Here is a 27589-nt window from a genome sequence, read left to right as displayed (position 1 = left end):
TAGGAAAGGCCTGAATAGAAAGCAATAAAAAGTAGCAATAGCAACACAGGTGTAGCCTTAGCGTTTGTTTTCTAGACCCCCCCCCCATATTTGAAAGCTGGAAAGAGTCAGGAGGAGGCAAATCATTTAAAAACTATACAAAAGAAAAAATTAAGACCAATTGAAAAATTGCTTAGAAATAGCCACACTGTAACATACTAAAAGAAAACAAAGGTGAACGACCCCTTTAAAGGACCAGTAACAGCAAAGATTTTCTAAAAAAAAAATGGTTAGCATGCTATGAAAAAAAAGACGCCAACACATATTTAAACGTTAAAATTGCTAAGTCATTATTAAGAAATAACTTACCGAAACTCTGCTTGCGCTCCTCTTCAGAAACGGCGATGATCCATTGTGCCGCGTTCGATTTCTACTCCCTGGCTATCTCCTATAAGGAAGGCAGGGAGGAGAAATCGAGCGCCACACGATGGATTGTCGCCTTTTCTGAAGCGGAGTTTCGGTAACTTATTTCTTAATAAAGACTTATCGACTTTAAAGTTTAATATGTGTTGGTGTATTTTTTTCGTTGCATACTAACAAATTTTTTTTGCTGTTACTAAGATTGCCAGCTTGGCCTTCCTATATATTTATCATTTTTCCCTATTAACATTGGGATCAACAATCATTTGTACTGGCCAGGCTGGTATAATACTGGCCAGGTGGCAACCCTAGCTGTTACTGGTCCTTTAGGGTAAGGACACACGAGGAGATTGTCGCCTGGCGACTAATCGGCGATGCGTTTTCTATAGTCGCCCGAAGTTGCCTCGCAACTTTGGGCGACTATTGAAAACGCATCGCCGCATGTGCATTAGCGCAGGCGACTTTTCTTTCTAGCCTATGGGGAAAAACGCTGAGGCAGTTCGGGGAGATAGTCGCTCAAAAGACGAGGCGATTAGTCGCCAGGCCACAAAATCTCCCCGAATCTTCTCGTGTGGACTAGCCCTTAAAGAACAGCATTAGAGAGAGGGTGAGGAATTAGCATTTGCTAATACAGTTTAGTTGACAGTTGGGAGAGGAGATCATGTGACGGCAACATGAGAGAGAGGTCTCAGGTCCTGTGCATGTTGGGGGGGGCACTAAGACAATTTGGGGGGCTCCAGTATAGCCCTCAGGTAAGTAGAAGTTCAGGGCTAGAAGGCTCATGGTGTGACAGATTTGCAATAATGAGTAACTAGGTTAGTTTTTGGATTATTTAGACCCATACTGAGTCCAGTGCTGTTGCACTTAATATAAACAACTGCTGCTGCTGCTGCCAATACTGGAAGATGAAAAGAGGAGAAGACTTTTCCCAGAATCCAAGTTTCCTCTCTTTATGGCAAAAATTGCATCATAGTTATAAAACATTTTTTTTTTTTTAAACTAAAACTAAAGGGTCGGGCTCCGTTAAGGCTCCCAGGGAGGACTTCTCCTTCCATCGACTTCAGTCTCGACATGGTAAAGCGCATCAGCGAGAGTGTGTTCCACCACTGCTTCCCACGCCATGTCGCTCATCTGGGAGAGAAAATAAACAACACAGTGTGTTTGGTGTCACTGCTGTTATGAGACATTTAAAGTGGACCCGTCACCCAAAAAAATTATTTCAAATCCTATTTTATCATGTTAGTCAAGCAAAATTAACTTTAATTACACTGTATAAATTATTTGAATCTTTTTTCCTTCAGTCTGGGAATTCATAATTATAACAAGCAGGCAGGAGCCATTTTGTGGAGACTGTTATTAAGACAAGCCTTGTATCATCTCAGAATAATGTTTGTGCACCAGAATGTGGGACCTAATGTCCATCCCCATGTCCTGGCTACACAATTAAATGGTTAAGAGAACTGGGGGAATGTAGGGAGAGCAGTGACATCTAGAAAGTGCCTAATGGAAAGTGAAAGTAATTGCTTGACCCGCCTCTATGCCTAGGCATAGAGGAGGGGCAGGCAATATTTGATTGACAGCTGAGATTTTTAAATGAGTTTATAACAGCTATGAACGCTTTAATAAAAAAAAGAAATTGGATTTAATATTTAATTTGAAAAGGACTTTTATTATACAGATTTTTATGTCTGGGTGACGGGTCCACTTTAAAGGAGAGTTTAAAATGAAGTAAGTTTTATCAGAAAGGTCTATATAAATACACCAGTAAACCTTTAAATGAATGCTGCTCTGGGTCAAAAGAAACACCACATTTCTTTCCTTCTCTTGTGTACTCATGGGCTTCTCTATCAGACTTCCTGTTTTCAGCTTAAACCTCCAGGGCTAGGGCTTGAGCATGCTCAGTTTGTTCCTCTCCCCTCCCTGCTGTAATCTGAGCCCAGAGCTATGAGTGAGCAGGGAGAGACTCAGGCAGGAAGTGATGTCAGGACACTTCAAAATGAGGCTGGCACAAGCCTGGACCCACGAAGTAGTGAAGCCGGAGTCAGATTTGTAAAAGAGTTAAAAAAGCTTACATTTTATTTTTCATAATTAAGAACCAAGGCCTGACGCGTTTTGTGTCTACCAGGGACACAGTCATAGGCTGTGTCCCTGGTAGACACGAAACGCATCAGGCCTTGGTTCTTAATTATGGAAAATAAAATGTAAGCTTTTTTAACTCTTTTACAAATCTGACTCCGGCTTTACTTAGGATTACCCAATGAAAATGGTTTATTTACATGAAGCTGTTTTGTGCAATATCTTTTTATGGAGACCTACATTATTTAAGGGCTATAGTTTTCCTTTAAAGGAGAAACAAACCCTTAATAAAAAAAACCCCTACCCTACATAGACCCTCCTACCGCCTAGCTTAAGTCTTACCCCGGGCAAATACTCCTAACTCTTTACTTACTCCTCCGTACAAATTCTGTCCAGCGAAGTTCATGGTAGCCATCTTCTTCTCTTCAGTAATCTTCGGAATGAGACCGGCGAAGCGGCGCATGCACAGTTGGAGCAATTTTCTGTTTCTGCGACATCTGCGACATCTGCGCATGCTCCGAAACTCATGAAAATTGCTGAATCGCCGGTCTCATTCCAAAGGATACCAAAGAGGCTGAAGATGGCGCCTGTGAACTCCACTGGATAGAATCTGCACGGAGGGATAAGTAAAGAGTTAGGGGCACTTGCCCATGGGGGCAGCTAGGCTGGGGAGGAGGACGGGGGTCTATGTAGGGTAGGTTTTTTCTCCTATTAAGCATTTGTTTCTCCTTTAAGGCTCTGGCATTCAAGGTGCCTTATGGGCGAATGCAAGTGGGTCCCATCAGAATCCAATAGGCCCGAGCTCCTAACTAATGTGTGAAGTGTAGCAGCAGGGATTCCCTCCTAGTGCACTAAGCAAATACGGACGTGGCACAGCCTCAATACAGATAATGATAATCAAGTGCTTGATTTCCAATCTGTAGTCCGTTTTTGGTAGGAAATGTAATAACAGAGACACAGACTTGACCCCCCCACCCAGTCCCCACATATAACGACTCTCAGCTGCCACACAGGTAAGACTTCTGAAGTCCCTGCTTTTCAGGATAACTGCAGCGCTTTCCATGTGCGGGTGCTGATCGCTTACTTACAGGAAGGAAAGACACGTCTTTCGGTGGGTACTTGAAATGTGGTCCAAAATTTATGGACACCTGGGAGGAATAAGACAATAAATGTAAATTTGAGATTCGACATGCTCACAAGAAGATTTGGGTTCAGATTTGCATTAACAGCAATTGCCTGTTGACAAACTTATTACAAAGGATAAGCAGCAAAATCTGGGTTCAAAGACTTTTCAGCCAGCAGAACCCCCCCCCCCCAAATGTATGAGCCCTAAACTTTGGTGGTTCACTTTTAAGTTAACGTTTAGTATGTTATAGAATAGCCAGTTCTATGCAACTTTAAAATTGTTCATTTTTTTTTTAGTTTTTTAATTATTTGGCTTCTTCCGACTCTTAACAGCTTTCAAATGGGGGTCACTGACCCCTATCTGAAAACCAATACTCTGCAATAGTGATGTGTGGGTCAGGGTTTCCCCGACCCGCACCCGACCCTAACCCTCCCTGCTAATACCCGCCCGCACCAGCTTCCGGAGGTCCTTTTATAGACCCGCGCTGACCCACCTCGCCGATGACGTCACAAAAGGGGCGGGGCGAGCAGACGCGGCACTATATAACTGGAAGTCGGATGCCGGCATTTGAAGGTGGCGGGCGGGGAGAGCAGAAGAAGAGCTCAACCAGAACTGTGAGGTCGACCAGAACCCGCCCGCATCGGGTCGGCCCGCACATCACTACTCGTCTACAAATGAACTGTTATTGCTACATTTTATTACTCATATTTCTATTCAAACCCTCTCCTATTCATATTCCAATATCTTATTCAAATCAATGCATGGTTGCTAGGGTAATTTGCACCATAGCAACCAGATAGCTGAAACTAAAAACTGGAGAGCTGCTGCATAAAAAGCTAAATAACTCAAAAACCACAAAAAATAAAAAATGAAAACCAATTACAAATTGTCTCAGAATATCACTCTACACGTCATATTAAAGTTAAATTAAAGGTGAACATTCCCTTTAAGAGCAGATAATTTCTTTAGTTTCAGGGCTTTCAATAAACACAGGTGACGTCCTGTAGTAGTCAATTACCGTGCAGCCTCTGTACAGGGATATGGCAGGATAATACACTCCTTCAAACAGATCTTTATAGGCCACGCCTTTGTTTACACCATTTTTGTAGAACACAATCTGAAAGTTGGAGCAGAAAATAAAGAGAATGTCAATAGAAATACAAACCCACAACACAGGACAGTACAGCAGTAAAGAGTGACTGAATTTTATCAGAGCACAAGTCACATGACTGGGGGCAGCTGGGAAACTGACAATGTCTAGCCGCATGTCAGATTTCAAAATTAAATATAACAAAAAAAAATCTGTTTGCTCTTTTGAGAAATGGATTTCAGTGCAGAATTCTGCTTGAGCAGCACTATTAACGGATGTATTTTGGGGAAAGAAAAACAAAAAAATTCCCATGACAGTAACCCTTTAAATTACAGTGACACAAGTGGTATCTGTGGATAATGTTCTGCACAGCTCTTTTCCTAGAATTTTGATACAAAACGAGAGGGAGAACATTGTACAGAGTTGTCCCCAGGAACACCATCTGCACCAGTCAAAAGCTAAAAAGGAAAGAAATTGAAGGTACATTGCAGTAGTGCTCAGCATTGTGTTGGCAACGGCACGACAGATTACTGAAGAATTCCAAGATCTCACCTACCTCGCTACTAGGAGTCTGTTTTAAGCTCTTCTCAGCTTTGTCCACAAAATCCTTCTCTTCAAAATACAAGTAACTTTTAAATTTGATCAGTGCCTGAAGGGAAAAACAATATTTATTAGAACATCATAATTCAACATCAGTATATGAGCATGCAGAACTATAGCTTGCTTTGCCTGTCTCTCACTGGTCGGTGTGAATTCAGTACAGGGCTTTATATTCAGTGATATCAGGAGCAGTTTCAGGCAAAAAGGGTGTTTGACCCCCCACTGTTCCCCTTTGGGTGACAGCAGCAGTAAAAACACCCACGTGCCATAGCCATAGGAACCCTTTCCATATTACTACTATAAATTTATCATCTCTAGTTTGGTGCCAGAAATAACTGCTTAAAGGAAACGTAAACGTTAAAAATAAGTGAATGTGAAATTGATGAGGGGGCTATTCTAAGCACTTTTGTAATGTACATTCATAATTTATTTTTTTATTTAAATTCCAATATATTAAAGGATACATGTGCTGTTCATATGAATGAATTTTGTTACAGCAGCGCCACCTGCTGGTCATTTTCAGTCCAGTCTGACCACCAAGTAGTCAAGGAAATTGTCAGGAGAAAGAAAGAGGCTGCTCTGTTTTTCTGGTTAGGAAAAACAATTAGGGATGCACCGAATACAGGATTCGGCCTTTATCAGCAGGATTCAGGTTTCGCAGAATCCTTCTGCCCAGCCGAACTGAATCCTAATTTGCATATGCCAATTAGGGGCGGGGAGGGAAATCACGTGACTTTTTGTCACAAAAGTAAAAAATGTTTTCCGCTTCCAACCCCTTAATTTGCATATGAAAATTAAGATTCAGTTTGGTATTCGGCCGAATCTTTTGCAAAGGATTCAGGGCTTTGGCCGAATCCAAAATAGTGGATTCGGTGCATCCCTAAAAACAATAAGAAACCTTTCTCAAATCTTTCCTAAGCAGAAGAAGCCTCTTTCATCCTACTGACAACTTCCTTGACTACTTGGTGGTCAGACTGGTGGGAAAATGACCAGCAGGTGGAGCTGTTATAACAAAATTCATTCATATTAACAGGACATGTATCCCTTAATATCTTGCAATTAAAAAAAAAAAAAATAATGAATGTACATTGCAAATGTGATTAGAATAGCCTCCTCATCAATATTACATTCACTTATTTTTAAGGTCATTCCCTGTACGGAAATGTGTAACTTGTAGGTGACAAAGTTGCATTGTACCTTGTCTTTGTAGGTGTCGGGCAAAGCCTGTGCAGTCTCTGTAAGATCTGGGAGGTTAATATAGAAGCCCAAGGTATCGCCCTGTCCGTAGGACTCAGAGTAGTGTTTTCCAATGGACTGGTGGAACTTAGTGCCCTTCTTGCTTCGCCATGAGTAGCTGAACTTGTCATAACCGAGCGGAGCCTGGAGATTCCCTGGAGATTCGAGGTGAGTGAATTAGGCAGTGCTTAGAATATTAGTACCGGTATAGGATCTGTTATCCGGAAACCCGTTATCTAGAAGGCTCCAAATTACAGAAAGGCTGTCTCATAGACTCCATTATATTTAAATAATTCCGATTTTTAAAAATGATTTCTTTTTACTCTGTAATAACAGACGGTAGCTTGTACTTGATCCAAACTAAGATGTAATAAATCCTTATTGGAAGCAAAACCAGCATATTGGGTTTATTTCATGTTCAAAGGAGAACTAAACCCTAAAAATTATTATGGCTAAAAATGCCATTTTTTAAATAATGACCTTATTGCACGAGGCTAAAGTTTCAGCTTGTCAATAGAAGCAATGATCCAGGACTTCAAACTTGTCACAGGGGGTCACCATCTTGGAAAGTGTCTGTGACACTCACATGCTCAGTGGGCTCTGATTGGCTGTTGAGAAGCTAAGCTTAGGGCTCGTCACTAATTATCCAGCAGAAAATGAGCTTCCCCTGTAATATAAGCTGATGCTACAGGTTTGCTGATTATTAAATTCTGATGCTAATTGCACTGGTTTCTGTGCTGCCATGTAGTAATTATATGTATTAATTACTAATCAGCCTTATATTGTGACATTTCTATTCTATGTGTACTGTATATTGTGAGTGGGTCCCTAAGCTCAGTAAGTGACAGCAGCACAGAGCATGTGCAGTGAATCAGCAGAAAAGAAGATGGGGAGCTACTGGGGCATCTTTGGAGACACAGATCTTTACTGCTAAGATTTTAGGCTAAGCAATCCTTACCTAGGGCCTGAGACCAGCCCAGCCTGGCAGCTGTCTCTGGGGGCATTTCATCGACAAAGATCTCAAAGTACCAGGCTCCCTTCCGCACGCCGTGAGATGCCCTCACCATGGAGTATCCCTTCTCTCCCAGCACAGTCAGCCGGTCATCCGAGATCTTTAACTGAGGAGCTGTGAAAGGTTCCCTTATTAATGGAAATGCAATGAACTCAAACAGACGAGGGCTCGCTCGGCTACATACAGGGAGGGCTACACCAAATTCATTAGCATGAGATATGGAGATAAATGAACATTAAGCCCGAATTTAACACAAGAAGGAAGTACAGTTACTAACAATTCTATTTCTCAGGGGAGCATAAATTAAAGATGGGGAATGTGACAGCTTATGAATATGTAAAGGGGAACTCCACAAAAACATAACCTTTTTGAAAAGTAAACATAATTTCAAGCAACTTTGCAATATACATCATTTAAAAAATATGCAGACTTTTCATGATTTTTAATGGTTTCTGACAGTTCCCTAAGCCTAGCCAACTGCTCTCCTGCTGATCTACTTTGCTGAGCTGGCTGACTACTGTTACTTTGTATCAACAGCCACCTGTCCTCAGCCTGCATCCTCCAACCCCCACAATTCCCTGCACATGTGATTTCAATAAGGAACAGATCACAGTGCAATGCATTGTGGGTTATGTAGTTCCTGCATGCTGTCTGTAAGCTGTGGCGAAGTTTTTACAATTTGCTCCTTCCCTGCCAGGATTTCAAATGATGCAGAAAGAGAAGAACGGTTAAACAGCTGGATTTCAGCATAGAAAATGGCATTTATTCATACTTTTTGAAGAAACTAATTAATTTAAAAATTTAAAAATTAATTTAATACGAGCTTCAGAATACTGAAATAAGAAACAGAATATTTAATTGATTGTATTTAGAAAGTTTCTTATTTCAGTATGCTGAAGCTTATATTAAATAGTTCCCCTTTAAATAAACCGTGACTCAGAACCATGAGAATATAAAAAAGATTAAATCCAAGTGTCACACGTTCTTACCACGGTCATGCAGAGCAAGCAGGACCCTTTCATAGAGGCAGGCTCTGTACAGGTCCCCAGGGATGGGCTTCCCAGCCCAGCAGTCCAGCTCCAGCTTTTCTGGGTCAGGAGCATGAGGGTCGGGTTCTGCCAGGATGTATCTGTAACCATCTTTGTTAAACGGGTGCTCCAAAGGATAGCCATGCGGGGGGAGACGCTGGGCTGAAAACAGCGGATCACTAATATAAGAGCAAGAAAAAAAAAAAAAAAAAAAAAAAAGTAATTGTTCACAATTATCGTAATAATTAGGAATCCTGTCTGTAAATAAATTCAAGCAGAGACTTCATTACCTTCGCGTTCTTTTGGCAGTGCTGGTGGATCCGCCATCTTGCTGCTTACGTTTGGCTCCTCTCCCTTTAGCAGAGCTGCTGGCAGCAGCAGAACCTACAAAATAAGCAATTACTTAAACATTTAGTATGATGTAGAGAGGGATATTCTGAGACAATTTGCAATTGGTTTTAATTTTTTATTATTTGTGTGTTTTTTTATTTTTTTATATTTAGCTTTTTATTCAGCAGCTCTCCAATTTGCAATTTCAGCAATCTGGTTGCTCAGGTCCAATGTCCCCTGGCAACCATGCATTGATATGAATTAGAGACTGGAATATGAATAGGGAAGGGTCTAAATATAAAGAGGAGTAATAAAAAGTAGCGATAATCATTAGCCTTACAGAGCTTTTGTTTTTTTAGATGGGGTCAGTGACCCCTATTTGAAAAGAATCAGAAGATTAAAAGAATACTATAAAAAAATAAATAAATAGTGAAGACTGATTGAAAAGTTGCTTAAAACGGGCCATGTTATAACATACTAAAAGTTACATCAAGGGGCAGATTTATCAAGGGTCGAATTTCGAAGTGGAAAATACTTCGAAATTCGACCATCGAATAGAATCCTCCGAAATTCGAAGTCGGATGACTTTATTCATCGTACGATCGCATTCAGATCGTAGTACGATCGTACTTCGAATCGTACGATTCGAATGATTTTATCGTATCATCGTACGATTTTCCTTCGAATATAAAAAAACTTTGAAAATTGCTCTGGAAGGTCCCTATAGGCCAACATAGCACTTCGGCAGGTTTAAGTTGGCAAAGTATTGAAGTCTAATTTTTTTTTTTTAAAGAGGCAGTACTTCGATTATCGAATGGTTGAATAGTCGAACGATTTTTACTTCGAATCTAAGTCGAAGTAAATTCAAAGTCGTAGTAGCCTATTCGATGGTTGAAGTATTCAAAAAAAATTACTTCGAATTTCGAATTTTTTAACTTCGAAAATTCCCTCGAATTCACTTCGACCCTTGATAAATCTGCCCCTTAATGTGAACCACACCTTTAACAGAGGAAACAAATAGCAATGCATTTTGAAGGCTGGTGATTCAATAAGAATCCAAGATGGCCACAGTCTAGATCAAACTCCTGTGTTTCTAAGGGACAGAATTTTTCAGAGCTAAGTGATGGAGGCTGATAACGAACACCAATGATCCATTCTGAGGCACTTGATTTCTTCATCCTGACAGAGTGTCCCCCGAGAAGCCCAGCCTCATCTGTCGGGGGAAGCGTGGCTGCTGGCATATTCGTGAAGACCATGGAAAATTAAGTGGCCCGTGGTGTCAGCATGGGCTCCGGCAAAGTCCCCCGCGGCGGAGGCGAAAATACTGTACTGGCGGCCTCCCTGAAGCACCGGTTGCGGAAGAGAAAGTCCCGCAACTTTGAGACATCCAGTAGGAAGGTGCCGCTTCATCCAACTCTCCATGAAGGGCTGCTCCACCTGGATTTGGTTAGAGGCGCGGAAGGAGTAGGTCCCTGGGTGGGGGTGCTGCAGCTGAATGATGCCCCTATGGATGTCAGCCCCGTGTCCCCCGTGAGAGGAAGGATTGTGCTGCCCGTGTGCACCATGCTCTTCCTTCTACATGTTCTACTCGTGCCCCTCTAACCAAATCCAGGTGGAGCAGCCCTTCCGCACACAGCTGGGCACCTCTGGGCACAGGAAGGGGGCGAGAACCTGCCCCGGTGGTCTCTCCATAGATCTGGGGACATGGGCACCCCAATAGCTCATCCTGGGAGGTAATTGCACCCCAATTCCAGTTCTGTACCGGCGCAGACTTATCCATAGGCACTGGCGATTGGAAGTATTTACTGTTGGATCCCGGCAATCATAGTCTGATGCGCAAGCGATTTCCCTGCGACCTCCACGAGCTACAGTGGCAGCGGTGCGGCCTTTGAAAGGGGGTCCTGTCAGTCAGTCACTGTCATTTTCTCGGGTCCCGGGGGAGTTGAAGGCAACTCTGGAGTAGGAGCTGACATGGCCCGGTGATGATGGTGCCCCAGAGCGGCTGCCCTTTGGCCGCTTGACAGGCAATTCAAGGAATGCCCCTCTAAGTGACTGACAGGACCCCCTTTCAAAGGCTGCACCCCTGCCATTGAAGAGATAGCAGCACTCACTTGTACTAGGAAAGCCCAATTGTATGCATAGCAGTGTCGAGAAGCAGCGTCACGTTAGCACAATGGCACTTTGATGTGTTTAGCCTTACACCTTGGCTGGTATCACCTGTGGTACCAGGTAGATGGACCATGCTGGGGAAGGAGACTTTATGAAAGAAAATTCTAATTAGCAGGACATTTCCTAATATCCTGCGAGATGCAAATGAACATTCGGGTAATGAGCATTACATGATCATTGACCAAAATTCCCTTATGAAAACAAGTGACACAATCTCAGCCTGGGGACATGTATTTCGTTTCTTGACCTCAACATCGTACCTTTTAATATCATAAAAATGAGGTCACTTCTCAACCCAACATATGATTTGTGGAGCTGCCGGATACACGATAGCGATGTGACCCGATGTGAGACACATTTCAGGGAGAGTCGGATGAAGCGGCACCTTCCTGCGTCCTCATTTGGCTGGATGTCGGAAAGTTGCGGGACTTTCTCTTCCGCAACTGGTGCTTCGGGGAGGCTGCCAGCGCTCAGCACAGTCTTTTCGCTTCCGCCGTGGGGGCTTTGCCGGAGCCCACGCTGACACCACGGGCCACTTGATTTTCCCTGGTCTTCACGAGTATGCTGCCAGCCACACTTCCCCCAACAGACAGATGAGGCTGGGCTTCTCGGGGGACACTATCAGTGGAATAGCCAGGATGGAGAAATCAAGCGCCGCAGAATGGTCGCCCTGTCGCCTTTTCTGAAGAGGACCGTAAGTGGCGTTTCTGCGAGTTATTTCCTAATGAAGACTTTGCTATTTTAAATTTTAATTTGTCTTGGTTTTTTTTTCGATCTATACTAACGATTTTTTAATTTTTTTTTTTTGATGTTACTGTTCCTTTAAAGGGTTTGTTAACCATTGAGTTAACTTTTAGTATAATGTAGAAAGTGATATTCTGAGACATTTTGTAATTAAATTATTTAGCAGCTCTTCAGTTTGCACTCTGGTTGCTAGGGTCCAAATAATCCTAGCAACCCTGCATTGATTTGAACAAGAGACTGGAATATGAATAAGAGAGGATCTGAAAAGAAAGAGTAATAAAAAGTAGCAATACGAATACATGTGTAGCCTTAAAAAAAATTGTTTTAGATGGGGTCAGTGAGCTCCATTTGAAAGCTGGAACGAGTCAGAAGAAGGCGGCAAATAATTTAAAAATTATGAAATACATAATGAAGACCAAGTGAAACGTTGCTTAGTACTGGCGATTCTATAACATACCAAACGTTTAGTGTTTAATCACAGGCTAGTGCAGTTTTTTCCCAACAAGAGCACTGGGGCCAAAGATTAGAGCAATCTATTTCACTGGATGAGTCCTTACATTCTGGCATCCTTCAGTGAAATAGACTTTACATGTCCTCATTCTGCTGTTAGATGCCAAGCATCGTCCTTGAGAAAGACAAAGTTGTACTAAAGTAAATAGCAAGGCGGCACAAATGAAAAGAATTCCTTACCGTTCAGGCCTCCTCCAACAGAGACAGTGTTGCTTTGTTTCTGGTTATCATAAGCTGGCCCAACGTTACCCAGGTCCTACAAGCAGAAAGTTATTCAGTACTGGGATTTCCACTACACCTACTATAAAAACACAGATTATGTAAAAGCAGTCATTTACTCTCAGCTTTGCTGCGTATAATACTAATTTACTAAAGGGCGAAAGGACTAACGCTGGTGAAAATTCGCCAGCGTGACGTTATTTCAGAAATTCGCCGATTTACCAACGGTCGCCGTCGTAACTTCGCTAGCGGAGGAGATAGACTCTAGAGGTACTTCACTCCCTAACGCCTGGCGAATTTGCGTTCTGGCGAATGGACGTTACTCTGCAAATTCACGAAGGTGCGGATTTTACTGAACGTTTACCTCTTGCACCAAACTTGCCTTCACCACCTCAGACCAGGCGAAGTGCAATAGAGTAGATAGGAGTTCCTCAAAAAATAGTTGAAAAAACGCTAGCGTCTTTTCCTTTTTTCAGGGTGATAGGCTGCAAAAGAGCGTACATTTTTTTGGGGGTAACCGGCTTCCCCCCTACATTTCCTAACATATGGCACATAAACTATACACTGGGCTCATGTGTAGGGCAATATAACAACTCTATTTTCTTTTATTAAGGTTCCCTGGACTAATGTATTTGCTGCAACATATATGTCCATTCAACTTTAACGTCCCGCCGAATGCAAATTAGGCATTGCTAGTGCAACTTCGCTTCGCGCAATAACACTAGCGCAACTTCGCCAAGCGGCCGGCGCTCTGGACACAACTTAAGATTTTAGTGAATTAGCGTTGTCCTGGCGAATCTACGCCTGGCAAAGTGTTGCACTGTGAGCGAAGATGTCGCTGGCGAATTTTGAGAGGTTAATGAATTTGCCCCTGGGAATCATATTGGTAGCCCCAGTAAATGCGACTTTCCATTAAATTCAAAAGTCAAAGCTATGGAAGAATTAGGAAATGTACTATTTCCCTCGTTACCTGGTCAAGGAGGCCAAACCTTGGATAATCTTCCTCTGGATCTTTACTGCCTGGATCTGGGTGCTCCTTTACCAGAAACACGTCCCTTTCCTTTGTCTGTGGGTGACATATATAATGATGAACTACCAAACTGCTGACATTTTAATACAGCACATGCTGAAGCAGGGCCGTCCTTAGGCCTATTGGACCAATTGGGCCCCGCACCTCTGGGGGCCCCGCACCACAGATAATATTTCCCTCAGCACATGATGCTGCCTGGCCTGCCCCCAACTTTGAGAGTCCAGCCCACCCCCAACTCTGATAAGCCAGCCTATCCCCCAACTCCATAGGTCTAGCCTGCCCCCAACTCTCATAGGCCCAGCTTTCCTCCAACCTTGATAGGCCCTGCCTGCCCCCAATCCAACCAAGCCTGCTCCCAAGCTGAATCGGCCCAGTCTGCCCCAAACTAATTGGCCCAGTCCACTCTCCTATTTCCTCCCTCTCTCTCTTACCCTGTGTGCCCCTATTATGTGCCCCTATTTCATCCCTCTCACTCGCTTACCTTGTCTGCCCCTTTCCTTTCTATTTTGTGCCTGTATGCCCTTATTTTCCTAAATACTTGGTGTGTCAGTAGCCAGCAACACTTTGTCTAGGGGCCCCGCCAACATGGTCCCAATTGGGCCCCACATTTGATAGGATCAGCCCTGTGCTGAAGTATGATTGTTAAGTGTGGCAATAGCCATACACCAATCACAAATGTTCATATCCGCCAATATCCACAAGCCTTTGCATTGCTCGTGGAACTGTTAATCAGCGCTAGCTCCGTCAGACAGGGAGGCACTGGATGAACTTGTCACATATCTGGTCTGAGAAGCCTATGGAGAAATCTACTAATATTTGATCCAGACATAAGAGATATAATTACTAAGGGAGCGCTTGGTTCACAGCACAGTTCTTACCATGGTTTTCACAATACTATTGGGCCAGGTCATTTTCCCAGGTCTCTGCCTTGTGGTCAGACTCTCCCAGTACTTGTCAATGAATGGAATAATATCCTGCAAATGCAAACGTACATCCTTGTAATAAATGATGCTAAGATTGAGAACCAATTATTTGCACAATTATTTGCACCTTAAAAAAAAAAAAGCTAGAGGAACCACAAATGTGTTTATACAGAGTTAAAGTGGACCTGTCACCCAGACATAAAAAAAAAATGTATAATAAAAGTCCTTTTCAAATTTTTATTAAAGCATTCATAGCTGCTGTAAGCTCATTTAAAAATCTCAGCTGTCAATCAAATATTGCTTGCCCCTCCTCTATGCCTTAGGCAGACAATTACTTTCACTTTCCATTCAGCACTTCCTAGATGTCACTGCTCTCCCCACATTCCCCCGTTCTCTTCACCATTTAATTGTGTAACCAGGACATGGGGATGGACATCAGGTCCCCCATTCTGGTGCACAAACAACATTCTGAGATGATACAAGGCTTGCCTTAATAACAGTGTCCATAAAATGGCTGCTGCCTGCTTGTTATAAATAGGACATAACAGACTGAAGGAAACAAAATTCAAATATTTTATACAGTGTCATTTAAGTTCATTTCGCTTGATTAAAGTGATAAAATAGGATTTGGAATGGTTTTTTTTGGGTGACGGGTCCCCTTTAATGTTATACTAAGAGAATGCTGTATCAGTTACTGATGGAAAAACCTTGAGAGCATTGTGTGAAGGGTCGCATGCTGCTGTCAGTATTAGTACTCTACTAGTGGTCAAAGGCATATGCCTCTGTGTTGCATTAATTAAGCTATAATGTGAATTAAAACCCTAAAAATGAATGTGGCTAAAATTGTCATTTTACATACTGAACGTATTGCACCAGCCTTAAGTTTCAGCTTGTCAATAGCAGCAATGATCCAGGACTTCAAACTTGTCACAGGGGGTCACCATCTTGGAAAGTGTCTGTGACACTCACATGCTCAGTGGGCTCTGAGCAGCTGTTGAGAAGCTAAGCTTAGGGCTCGTCACTAATTATCCAGCAGAAAATGAGGTTGGTCTGTAATATAAGCTGATACTACAGGGCTGATTATTAAATTCTGATGCTAATTGCACTGGTTTCTGTGCTGCCATGTAGTAATTATCTGTATTAATTACTAATTAGCCTTATATTGTGACATTTCTATTCTATGTGTACTGTATATTGTGAGTGGGTCCCTAAGCTCAGTAAGTGACAGCAGCACAGAGCATGTGCAGTGAATCAGCAGAAAAGAAGATGGGGAGCTACTGGGGCATCTTTGGAGACAGAGATCTTTACTGCTAAAGGGATGTGGTTGGCTTGGGCTGGTACAGAAGCACAAAACATAATGTACAACATTTCTACCCTACTTCTTTAGTTAAGCTTTAGTTCTCTTTTAAAGGTGTCTTTTTTTCTATCAAATAAGTAAAATTGCTCTTCGTCTCTTAAAGCAGGCAAATCCCAAAAGTGTATTATTAGAGCTTAGAATTGTCCAAGATTTCTCACTTAGTGCAGTGACGGACATCTGTAGCCAGGAACAATACGACATATAGTGCCTTAGGCCAGTTACAAGACAAAGGGTCCCAGATGTGAATCAGCAGTGCATTTTACCTTGTCTTTCGAGAACATAGTCTTGGGGTGCTCGTCTTGGTTTCGAGACTGCCACGTTAAGTTCGCTAGAGCAGTAAGACACATTTCCTTCAGGTCTAAAGGAAAGAATATTGACTTTAATTGTTTAGTTCATCAAAAACAACAGACACCTCTGAATGAATCCATAGAGTATTTGTCACGCTCACAACAAACCAAGCTGCAGCATGCTGGCCCAAGTAGCCACTGACTTGCCTTATTCACAGCCCACAGGCAGGAGGCTCTGATAGCTGATCACAGCAATGCCTCCTGTCTGTTACATCTGAGAAAAAAACAAAAACAAAGCCCTGCTCCCTGTGTGACCAAATATAACAAAGGGATTTCTAATTAGTTCATTCAAAATGAAAACATGACATCATAGATGAGAGTTGAAGTGATTTTAAATGGATTCTCTATTGTACAGGGCTGCAGAATGTCGGCATGAGTTACAGTGTGTGGCTCTATTAGCATCAAGGCTTTTACTAGGCAGAGGCACAGACTATTCTGAAATATAGGAAGTCTCTGTCTAGGATGAATATCTGAATATATATTTAAAATAGTCACTTTGGAGCAAACTTTGTTTTTTTTTCTTTTTAATGGGATACAGCCCAGTAACTCAGTACGTAAGTTACTAAATCACCTGTGTATGTCAAACCAACCCAAAGCATATTGGAAGTTGAATTTCTTTAGGCTCATGGGAATTCTTTTTTAACAGCCCTTCACTTCTCTGCTCCTCACTAAATTTCTTCTCCTGTCTCACTATACGTTCCTTGTCTTCTCTGCTCCTCTCAGAGTCACCTTCTCTTCACACCATCCACTCTCATGTCAAACCCTTCTATCTTGCTGCTCCTTACCTCTGGAATTCCATCCCTGAATTCCTCCGTAAAGAATCCTCTTCAAGAAAAACTAAGGGGGGAATTCACCAAAGTGTCAGGAACAAAAAAAAAAAAAAAATGTCTTTTAAATGTCGTAGTAACAGCCGACAAATTAACAGAGCATTTACCTGACAATTTTCCACCGTGCACAATACTTTCGAAATAGTCTTGTTAAAAGTGGGCGTTGTATTTTCCGGCGCCACTTTTCCCGATATTTTTATGAATTGCTCGTAAACTCATGCGTTTTGCCGACAATTTTTCCAACACATTAGGCTCTCCAAAATGAAAATATCGGTCAAATTGTCTCTTGAAAACGCTCAGTAAAATGTCTGTCCGACAAAAAGATATACGACATTTTATAAAATTGTCGGACTTACGAGACATTCAGGGACGGTAACATCTGCCTTTGTGAATTTGCCGTTCGTACGGCATTTTAGAAATTTGTCGACCACCACTTCTGGGTTACTTATTTTACCGACACTTTTGTGAATTCCCCCCTAAGAGCCTACCTTTTGGAGCACTAGAACAATAGCCTAGTCCTGTACCTATTGAACAATGTCTTATCTTGTGCACTTTTTCATCTCCAATTTGTACCTGTATGTTAGCCTCCCATCCACTTAAGACTGTAAGCTCTACAGGCAGGGACCTCCTTCCCACTAGGTCTCTTACCACCTGCGGCTCCGTAACAGCACTTTACAAATAAAGTTATACATACATAAAAACACATAAAAAGCTCTGACACAGCACTTGCTCAGATTTCAGTACTGAGCCATACCTTTAAGTGTAGGACCCGGGACCCAATTTAAAAATCAGGGAAATTAAGAAAAAAAATTAAGTCCAGAGTCAGTTACCCCCCCCCTTACTTGAATTCATGTAAATAAAAATTATTAAGGGGAAGGGAGACCTAACCCACAGGTTAAGAATCTTTGCTTAAAACCCTCCCCGTATCCCATTATCTGTGATAAGCGCTTGCAAACTAGACAAGCTGATCATTCATAGTTTGAACACTTGATCTAGATTTATGATTAGTGAGGACTCTAGTGGACTGGCTCCCAAACAGTGAGTCTGATTCAATGCATGAGCAGGGTGGTATGGAAGTCAACAACATGGAAGTTAGGGGACAACAGCTTATTTACTGTGTTGGATGACCTTTAAATAATAGAAAGATGGCTGGTACTAGTAAAGCATGGATCACAAATGGAAGCTTGAATGCAAACTGTAAACATTAGGTATAGTAGCTTAAAAAGGTCATAGGTTTTCACCGTCATATTTAAGAAGAGTTTATATGCCGAGAACTTCCCACACCAGTCAGTTGAACTGAAGAAGCTGCTCGGATGAGTAGTGAAACGTCTTCATTGATTACTCAGCAAGTTCAGTTGTTTTGAGTTTACCTATACTAGATATACCATGACCTGGATGAATGAAAATCTTCATAGTCACACCGTCATATTTAGCTCACTCACTTGCTTGCTTCCTGAGAAAGTAGGTATTTCCACTATGATGGCACATGTTGCAGTGAAAGCTGTAGTTTGTCATGAAAGGCAGGCACAACCTAGAAAACAGAAGAAAGTACCATTGTTTCTCCTTGTGTTCGGCTACCATGATATTTTTAAATTACCATATTCATTAATTTAAAATGGTTTCATTCCCAGATATGCTCCTGGCTGCATATTCATTAGCACGCATTGGATGGGAGGCAGTGTGTGTTGTACAACCGAGAGACTGTGTCACATTATTGGGAATCAGGGCTGTGGAGTCGGTACAGAAATCCTTCGACTGACTCCTCGGTTTATGGTACCTCTGGCTCCTCTGTTTTTAGTATCAAAGTAATTAACTATAAAGTACTGTTGCCCTGCACTGGTAAAACTAGTGTCTTTGCTTCAGAAACACTACTATAGTTTATATAAACAAGCTGCTGTGTAGCCATGGGGGCAGCCATTCAAATCTGAAAAAAGAGAAAAGGCACAGGTTACTTAGCAGATAACAGATAAAACACCATTGTATTGGACAGGTCTTATCTTGTCCAATTAATGTGTATGTAACCTGTGCCTTTTCTCCTTTTTTCCAGCAGCTTGAATGGCTGCCCCCATGGTTACACAGCAGCTTGTTTATATCAACTATAGTAGTACTTATCTGTTATCTAATGTCTATCCTGTGCTTGAATGGCTGCCCAGTAGCTCGTTTATATAAACTATAGTAGTGTTTCTGAAGCAAACATACAGCTTTTACCAATGCATGCCATGCAATTACATGTTTGGTATTGCTGTTAATATACCAATGCATTTTACATGTTGAATAAAAGAAGTTAAAAGGCAACTTAAGTCTAAAATAGAATAATGTTAGAAATGCTGTAGTCTGTATACTAAAGATAAACTTATTGCACCAGAAGCCCAATTAAACAAATGTTTTATGCTTTTAAAGTAGGGGGCTGTCTTCTTGTAACTTTGTTAAACATCTTAAACAAGACTGTGCACATGCTCAGTGTGGTCTGGCCTTCAGTTTGGAGGTTAAGCTTAGGGATCGTCATAAACGATCAAAACAGCACAAGTCAAATAATTTCTGCCAGAAGCCGATACAGCAAGACTGATTAATAATCAGAATATACAGACTGCACTGGGTCTGTGGATACAAATCGACACAGTTGTTACAGGGAAACAAACAAAGCTGCTCCAGTTCTGGGAAGTAAGTGGGGGGCTCCTCCCTGTGGTTTGAAAGTATGATCGTTTCCCTGCACAGCAGTTAGGGACCTTCTGAAGTTTCCTAACTGCAGCTGTCAGAGCAAGTAAAACGAAGGGGGAATTTCACTGCGTACAGTCAGATTCCTTAACATCCCCTTTAAAGGGATCCTGTCATCGGAAAACTTGTTTTTTTCAAAACACATCAGTTAATAGTGCTACTCCAGCAGAATTCTGCACTAAAATCCATTTCTCAAAAGAGCAAACAGATTTTTTTATATTCAATTTTGAAATCTGACATGGAACTAGACATTTTGTCAATTTCCCAGCTGCCCCTGGTCATGTGACTTGTGCCTGCACTTCAGGAGAGAAATGCTTTCTGGCAGGCTGCTGTTTTTCCTTCTCAATGTAACTGAAAGTGTCTCAGTGAGACATGGGTTTTTATTATTGAGTGTTGTTCTTAGATCTACCAGGCAGCTGTTATCTTGTGTTAAGGAGCCGTTATCTGGTTACCTTCCCATTGTTCTTTTGTTTTGCTGCTGGGGGGGGGGGGAAGGGAGGGGGGTGATATCACTCCAACTTGCAGTACAGCAGTAAAGAGTGATTGAAGTTTATCAGAGCACAAGTCACATGACTTAGGGCAGCTGGGAAATTGACAAAATGTCTAGCCCCATATCAGATTTCAAAATTGAATTTAAAAAAATCTGTTTGCTCTTTTGAGAAATGGATTTCAGCACAGAATTCTGCTGGAGCAGCACTATTAACTGATTCATTTTGAAAAAAATGTTTTTTCCCATGACAGTATCCCTTTAAGTACGCAACATACAAGGTATTTTATCAGTGCCAAAGCTGAAAAATATAACCCATATCCTCTGGTAATTCTACACCAAAATAAAAGTTAAACTGCATTTTGGAAAACCTAAAAAAAACTTGTATATGAATTGAACCTGGCCTATAGCTGTAGAATAGCTATTAAATACAATCCAAAATAAACTAAAGTATTGTCCTTAGAAACAAAATTGTTTCTGCCATATCCTCCTTCATAGAAAGGCTTAAATCTGATTTGATTATCTTCATTGCTTGTATTTAAAGTTATGAGTCGGAGTCGGTACATTTTTGGCAAACGACTCCAAAATTGCTTCCAACTCCACAGCTCTGCTGGGAATGTAGGTATATGGTATGAGACAACCAGATTGCTGGGGATTGTGAAGTTTGGCAGATCTTGAGCAAATTGATTGATATTCATCGCATTTATGGCAGGTTTCTAGAAAATGCTGCCATCTTATGAGATCTCGGAGGATTTGTTAATGTGCCAAGTTAGTGGGTGTCTACACACCAAACAAACACAACTGAAAGTGGCCATAAACTTGTATTGCTACTTCTCTGGTATCTGCCTGCTGGCTGATAGCGGCAAATTAGAAACCACATAATGAAAAGGCAGAATCAACTTTACATAAGGTCAGTACATAGAAGACAAACATTGTGCGGTTTATTTAAGCATCATCTCACACCGTTCACATGAAAGATATGGATACCTACGTGGTGTCAAGTGCAAATGTATCTGCCCCGAACCACTTCATGCAGATGCCGCACTGAAGCTCGACGTCCCCAAGTTGCCGGCCATTCTCTTCATCAACCGAGCCAGTCTGAGTGTCCATTGCGTCACCCTCTCCTGCTGGATCCTGGGACAGTCACATACCAACACATAAATACCTTTAATACTAAGTACACTTCAACAAGAATAAGAGGGGATGTAAACCTAAAAAAAAACAATTGTTTGCCTAATAAAAGAAAAGCATAAAGCTGAGAAACTTTGTAATATACATTCATTACATTTTTTCTATGGTTATTTGTATATGTATTGCTATTGAAAGCAGTATTTGTCCCTTTTTATTCTCTGATGGCTCAGACTGTTGATACAATGTAAGAAAAGGCATCTGATTAACAGACCTGTCTTTGCTGGGGAACGAAGACCTTTGCAACATTGTTTAACAAGTATCAACCAGGGGGTAGTTCATCATCAAACACTTTTTCCAGTACAGTCAGTTTGAGATTGTTCACCAGAAATAAAGACAAATTAATCTCTATTTTTTGTGACCGTTTTTTCAATACTGAAGTGTAAAGTTTCATTTTTCACCTTCTGAAGCAGCTCTGGTAGGATGGGGTCACCATCTCTTTTGAGTTAACTTTTAGTATGATATAAAGAGTGATATTCTGAGGCTATTTGCAATTGGTTTTAATTTTTTTATTATTTAAGGTTTTTGAATTATTTAGCTTTTAATTCAGCAGCTCTTCAATCTTCATTATTAACAATCTGGTAGCTAGGGTCCAAATTACCCTAGCAACCATGCATTGATTTGAATAAGAGACTGGAATATGAATAGGAGAGGACTGTAGTAGAAAGATGAGAAATAAAAAGTAGCAATAATAATAAGTGTGTAGCCTTACAGGGCATTTGCTTTTAGAGGGGGTCAGCGACACCCATTTGAATGCTGGAAAGAGTCAGAAGAAAAAAACAACTAACTATAAAACTAAAAAAATAAATATTGAAAACAATGTTAAAGTTGCTTAGAATTGGCTATTATATTACATACTAAAAGTTTACTTAAAGGCGAACCACCCCTTTAACCGTTTTAAATGGATACATTTAGTTAATACGTTTGATATCTTTGTCCCTGCTGAGCAGAATCTCTGGGTTTCATTACAGGCAGCTGTTAGACTTGATACAATAGTTGCTAATACTCCAGAGATGCTGCTGAGAAATGGATCAACTAATTGTATCAACTGATAGAGCAACTAATTGTAACAGTTCAGAATGCTCCGGAGTAACTAAGCCACCCGAGACTCAAACAATAGGGACAGGAATAATACAATTTTAACGTAAAATTTGGGAGAAAGGTAAAAAAATTAAAGCTGAAAAGCAATTGAAAAAAAATCTTTGTTTATGGTGAATAATCTGAAAACAACTCAACTAAAAAAAGTGTTTGGAAGGTGAACAACCCCTTTAAGCAAATGCTGTTTTTAAAAGCAAATTACAAATAACTTTCAAAGCACTGAATATAATATGATGTATATTGAAATTAATAATAATAATATTAATAATTATATTATTATTAATAGTATGCTTAGAATTAGGTTTTCTTTTATAAGGGAAAACTTGCCCTTTAACAATCAGTGCCTTGGTTCCATGCAACCAAAGGGTAAAAAATAGCTCCTGCGCTTTATAATGGAAAGATATAATGCTAATGTTCACTCTAGACCAGACCACAACCTTTTTTTTCCACATGTGAGCAGCATTCAGAGATAAAAAGAGTTGGGGAGCAACACAAGCATGAAAAATGTTCCTGGGTGGTGCAAAATAAGGGCTGTGATTGGCTATTTGCTAGCTCCTATGTGGACTGGCAGCCTACAGGAGACTGTATTTGTCAGTATATCGGTTTTTATGGAACCAAAACTTGCCTCCAAGCCTGGAATTCAAAAATAAGCACCTGCTTTGAGGCCACTGGGAGCAACATCCAAGGGGTTGTTGACCAAAATGTTGCTCACAGGTCACTGGTTGGGGTTCACTGGTGCAGACAATGGCAGATGTGGCTGTACGTAGGGTAATATATGGTGCCCTGCTTTCTTTTGGGCCAAGTGCATTTATCGGAGTTGGGTGCAAGTATCCCGGTGCTGAAAGTGTTCAAGGGGCACAGCCTACCCAAGTAACATACCAAGGTCTCCTTTTCGTTAGAAGATTCGGGATCCAGAGATCCTGCGGTCAGCTGAAGTGTGTCTCTGAAATGAAAGAATAAAGGAGACAAACATTATTGCCATATTATTCACTTATTTTGGAGGAGCGTTTAGTATTGGCCATTTGGTTCCCTGCACCTACACTACCCCCCCTGCACCCACACTAACCCCCCCTGCACCCACACTAACCCCCCCTGCACCCACACTTATCCCCCTGCACCCACACTTATCCCCCTGCACCCACACTTACCCCCCCTGCACCCACACTTACCCCCCTGCACCCACACTTACCCCCCCTGCACCCACACTTATCCCCCTGCACCCACACTTATCCCCCTGCACCCACACTTACCCCCCCTGCACCCACACTAACCCCCCCTGCACCCACACTTACCCCCCTGCACCCACACTTACCCCCCCTGCACCCACACTAACCGCCCTGCACCCACACTAACCCCCCTGCACCCACACTTACCCCCCTGCACCCACACTAACCCCCCTGCACCCACACTTACCCCACCTGCACCCACACTTACAACCCCTGCACCCACACTTACAACCCCTGCACTCACACTAACCCCCCCTGCACCCACACTTACCCCCCCTGCACCCACACTTACCCCCCCTGCACCCACACTTACCCCCCCTGCACCCACACTTACCCCCCTGCACCCACACTTACCCCACCTGCACCCACACTTACAACCCCTGCACTCACACTAACCCCCCCTTGCACCCACACTAACCCTGCCTGCACCCACACTAACCCTGCCTGCACCCACACTAACCCTGCCTGCACCCACACTAACCCCCCTGCACCCACACTAACCCTCCTGCCCATTGTCCCACAGTAAGAGATACAGAGAAGCAGGTGCTGAGGCTACAGCTGGGGAAGCCCATGATATCCAGTATAAAACATTCCATTTCACGCTCCGCTCCATTCATTGAACACTATCGGTCCCCTTCAGTAAAAAAATTTAAAAACAAATACACTCCTTTCTCTCACCCGCTGCCGTTACCACCGGACCCTCCCGGACTGCTCCCACTCCCAGATCCAAATCCCGCTCCAGCATCTTTAGCCGCTGCCGCCATCTTCAAATAGAAAGTACGCGCAGGCGCGGTGGGCGCGCCGCGGTGAGCGGGAGGGGACGACGCAGTCGTATAAAAAGGCCATTTTTGTTGTGGGCGAAACTTACTCTATTGGAAAAATCATGCGGTGTAGCTCTGTAGTCAGACTATATATGTCTGCTTCTATTGTGTTGGACTATGCTTGTTTTTATATATATCCGTTTATTTAGTTTACTATACTATATGTTTAGGATAGTATATTGGGCATTGCTATTGATCCCAGTGTATTAGTGCTCCTTACATTTTACTATGAAGAACAAAGATGTCCTTGCACTGCAGCTCCCAGTAGTTGATGCCTGGACTGTCACAGACTGTACATACCTCAGCACTAACACTACTTTACCCTCAAATTGGGAAATCCTTTACTTTTTACTATGAAGAACAAAGAAGTCCAACTTGCAACCCTCCTCATTTGTCCTTCCTTGTACTGTATCTCCCAAAATAAGCACCTCAGTCACTTTAGTTGATGCCTGGACTCACAGGTTGGACATCCCTGATCTCTAACACTATTCTTCCCTCAAATTGGGGGCCCAGCTGCTTTCTGAGTGCCTCTTAACACTATTTTCCCTCAAATTGGGAAACCCTTCACTTTTTACTATGAAGAACAAAGAAGCCCAACTTGCAGCCCTCCTCATTTGTCCTTGTACTGTATCTCCCAAAATGAGCACCTCAGTCACTTTAGTTGATGCCTGGACTGTCACAGGTTGGATGTCTCTGAGCATAGGGATGTCCAACCTGTGACAGTCCAGGCTTGGAATGTGGTGGCACATGGGGAGCTTTAGTCGTCTGCAATAAATCTTCACTACTGTGGGCAATTAATCTCCCGAAAATTCCTTCCCACCTACAAGAATGTGAATATCCAGCAGGATGGCATACGTGTTGCTTCGGTTTTTTCGAAGTTTCCTTGTGAGGCACATTCAGGCGACTTCAGAAAATCGAAGCAACGCTTATGCCATCCCACCGACAATTCACATTCTTGCCGGTGGGAAGGCATTTCAGGGAGGTTAGTTGAGGCAAAAATAGTGTTAGGGGATTTTTATTGCATGCGATAAATCTTCACTACTGCAGGCGACTAAATCTCCCCTAACACTATTTTTGCCTCAAATTCAGACCCCAGCTTTCTGGGCTTTGTGTTGTTGGTGAGGTCAGTTGTGGCCATTCAGGAACTGCTGGAGGGCTCCAGGCTACAAAAGCCTGAAGTAAGAAAAAAAAAAGATTACGCTAATGCACAAAATGGCCCATCGCAGACTTTATGGAGCATGCCTGGACCTGTGACAACATTTTACAGGGCCACCACCTCCCTTCCAATGATCCAAGAAGGCTTAAAGTGATACTGACACTAAAAAAATTATTTTCTAAATATTTATCAAAGTTACCTATAGGTCATGTTGATTGTTTTTCGCTGATTGTTTTGCTTTTGTCACAAATTTTTACTTGAAGTTCCTAAACCTGACTGTTTTGCCAACCTGACTGTCCCTTCTTCAGTGCCGGGCTAAGTCAACCTGCCACCTTAGGCAATCCGGTCGACTACATGGCCCCCTAATGTTCACACATGCGCAGAAGAGCAGAATTGCAGATAAATCGTGAGTTCGCATGCACGGAAGAGCCAAGCCGCCAGTGCGCATCTGTGAAACAGCGCACACTCTGCATTCAGAAAGAAACAGCCACAACTTAAGGTCACGAGGGTCAGAAATAGGCGAAGGCGTCAGAAGAGCTTCTGCCTTTGCGCCCTAGGCACATGCCTCTTCTGCCTACCCCTAGTTCAGGCCCTGCCTGCTCACATAGCAGTGAACTTACCAGTATGTTGTTAGGCTGTTAGAGGAAATTCACAAACACAAGGGGAATATGCAAACGATACACAGATAGTAGTGCCCTCCCTGGAATCAAACCAAAGGTCCTAAGACTGGGAGGCAGCTAACCATCGGACCAACATGATCTTTTAAAAAGGTCGATTCAATTTTTGGATAGGACTTTTTTTTTGGAAAAAATGTGCAAAGACAGTTGTTTAAGGGTTGGGGTAGACTTGTTTGTTTATTCTCTTTGGCATCTTTAGAACACCAGCATGCTAATAAATTTGTAACTTTTGTAGTTAATGTGCAGCCTTTCTTTGGTTTAAGGGAAATGGTAATACATTTGCTCAATGTGAAAATGAAACTGGGGGTGGAACAATTCATTCTTGCCGTCCAGTAAAAATTCCAAGAAGTAAGTTCCAGGGGAAATGAGGGCAGTGTATATTTTGCTAACCCATCTGTTCCCAGCTGCACCATTGCCCACAATCCACATCCCTGATGTCTGGAGACAGGGGTCACAAAAACAAAACATGTCTGGTTTCTCTCTAGGAAATCCCAATTCTTCAGAATCCACTATGCCTGTTGTTTGGAATCCAGCCTGTAGGATGTGCTAGAGGTGCTAATGAGTCAAAGCCAAAGGAAGATTAAGCAAACAAATTGACTTTACTTCATATTATTTCCTCTTGGCCCACTCAGACAAACACAGTATAATTACTAGGTAATGGCACCGCTACTGTTCCCTACCCAGAAAGGTTTGCAAGAGCAGAAATAAGAATAATATTCTGAAGAAATATTATTCATCAGACACAGGGATTCTACATTTGGTCGGATTCAGAAGAGAGCTATTTTGTTACGTCTGTCAATGGTATTTAGTAGTTAGCAAAGCTGCCTTGCAAAGAGTTTGTATTTTTAGTGTTTTATGTAGAGAATAAAGGAGAATAACATAAACCTCCATGCAGAAAGGCTGGGGCTGAAATAAAAATGAATTGGGGCTGTCCAGCTGTCAGGGTATGTTGAGAGACGTAATTCAGAAAGCCTTTTTATTATGGTACCGGAATTAGGCTGAATCCCAAAACTTTCATAAAGGATTCAATAGAATCCCAAACCGAATCTGAAAGCGTGGGAAAAAATATGACAATTTTCTTGTCTAATAATTTTGAGATACCAGTGGTCGTTAACAAAGACTTGAGGCAAAGAGCACCCCGTAATACTAATTAAGGTCACAATTGTGCCAGTTCTCTGCACCATGCGGCAGATAAAAA

At 42.1% G+C, this 27589-nt stretch overlaps 1 protein-coding gene across 1 annotated transcript; it reads right to left on the bottom strand.

The window, feature by feature from the left end:
* Positions 1 to 1396: 1396 nt before the first annotated feature.
* On the bottom strand, positions 1397 to 24565 carry ash2l.L (ASH2 like, histone lysine methyltransferase complex subunit L homeolog). Its single transcript, XM_018253593.2, has 16 exons — positions 24416 to 24565; positions 23391 to 23454; positions 21217 to 21359; positions 18466 to 18554; positions 16113 to 16207; positions 14448 to 14543; positions 13510 to 13605; positions 12501 to 12576; positions 8858 to 8951; positions 8529 to 8746; positions 7486 to 7653; positions 6489 to 6682; positions 5248 to 5340; positions 4620 to 4718; positions 3564 to 3623; positions 1397 to 1530 (listed from the first exon to the last, which is right to left on the bottom strand). The coding sequence occupies exons 1-16, from the start codon at positions 24499 to 24501 to the stop codon at positions 1423 to 1425; spliced, it is 1779 nt and encodes a 592-aa protein (XP_018109082.1). The 5' UTR covers positions 24502 to 24565; the 3' UTR covers positions 1397 to 1422.
* Positions 24566 to 27589: the final 3024 nt, after the last annotated feature.

The sequence above is a fragment of the Xenopus laevis genome, chromosome 3L (assembly GCF_017654675.1).
Source record: "Xenopus laevis strain J_2021 chromosome 3L, Xenopus_laevis_v10.1, whole genome shotgun sequence".
NCBI classification, from domain to species: Eukaryota; Metazoa; Chordata; class Amphibia; order Anura; family Pipidae; genus Xenopus; species Xenopus laevis.
This window is presented reverse-complemented; position numbering and strand designations above follow the sequence as displayed.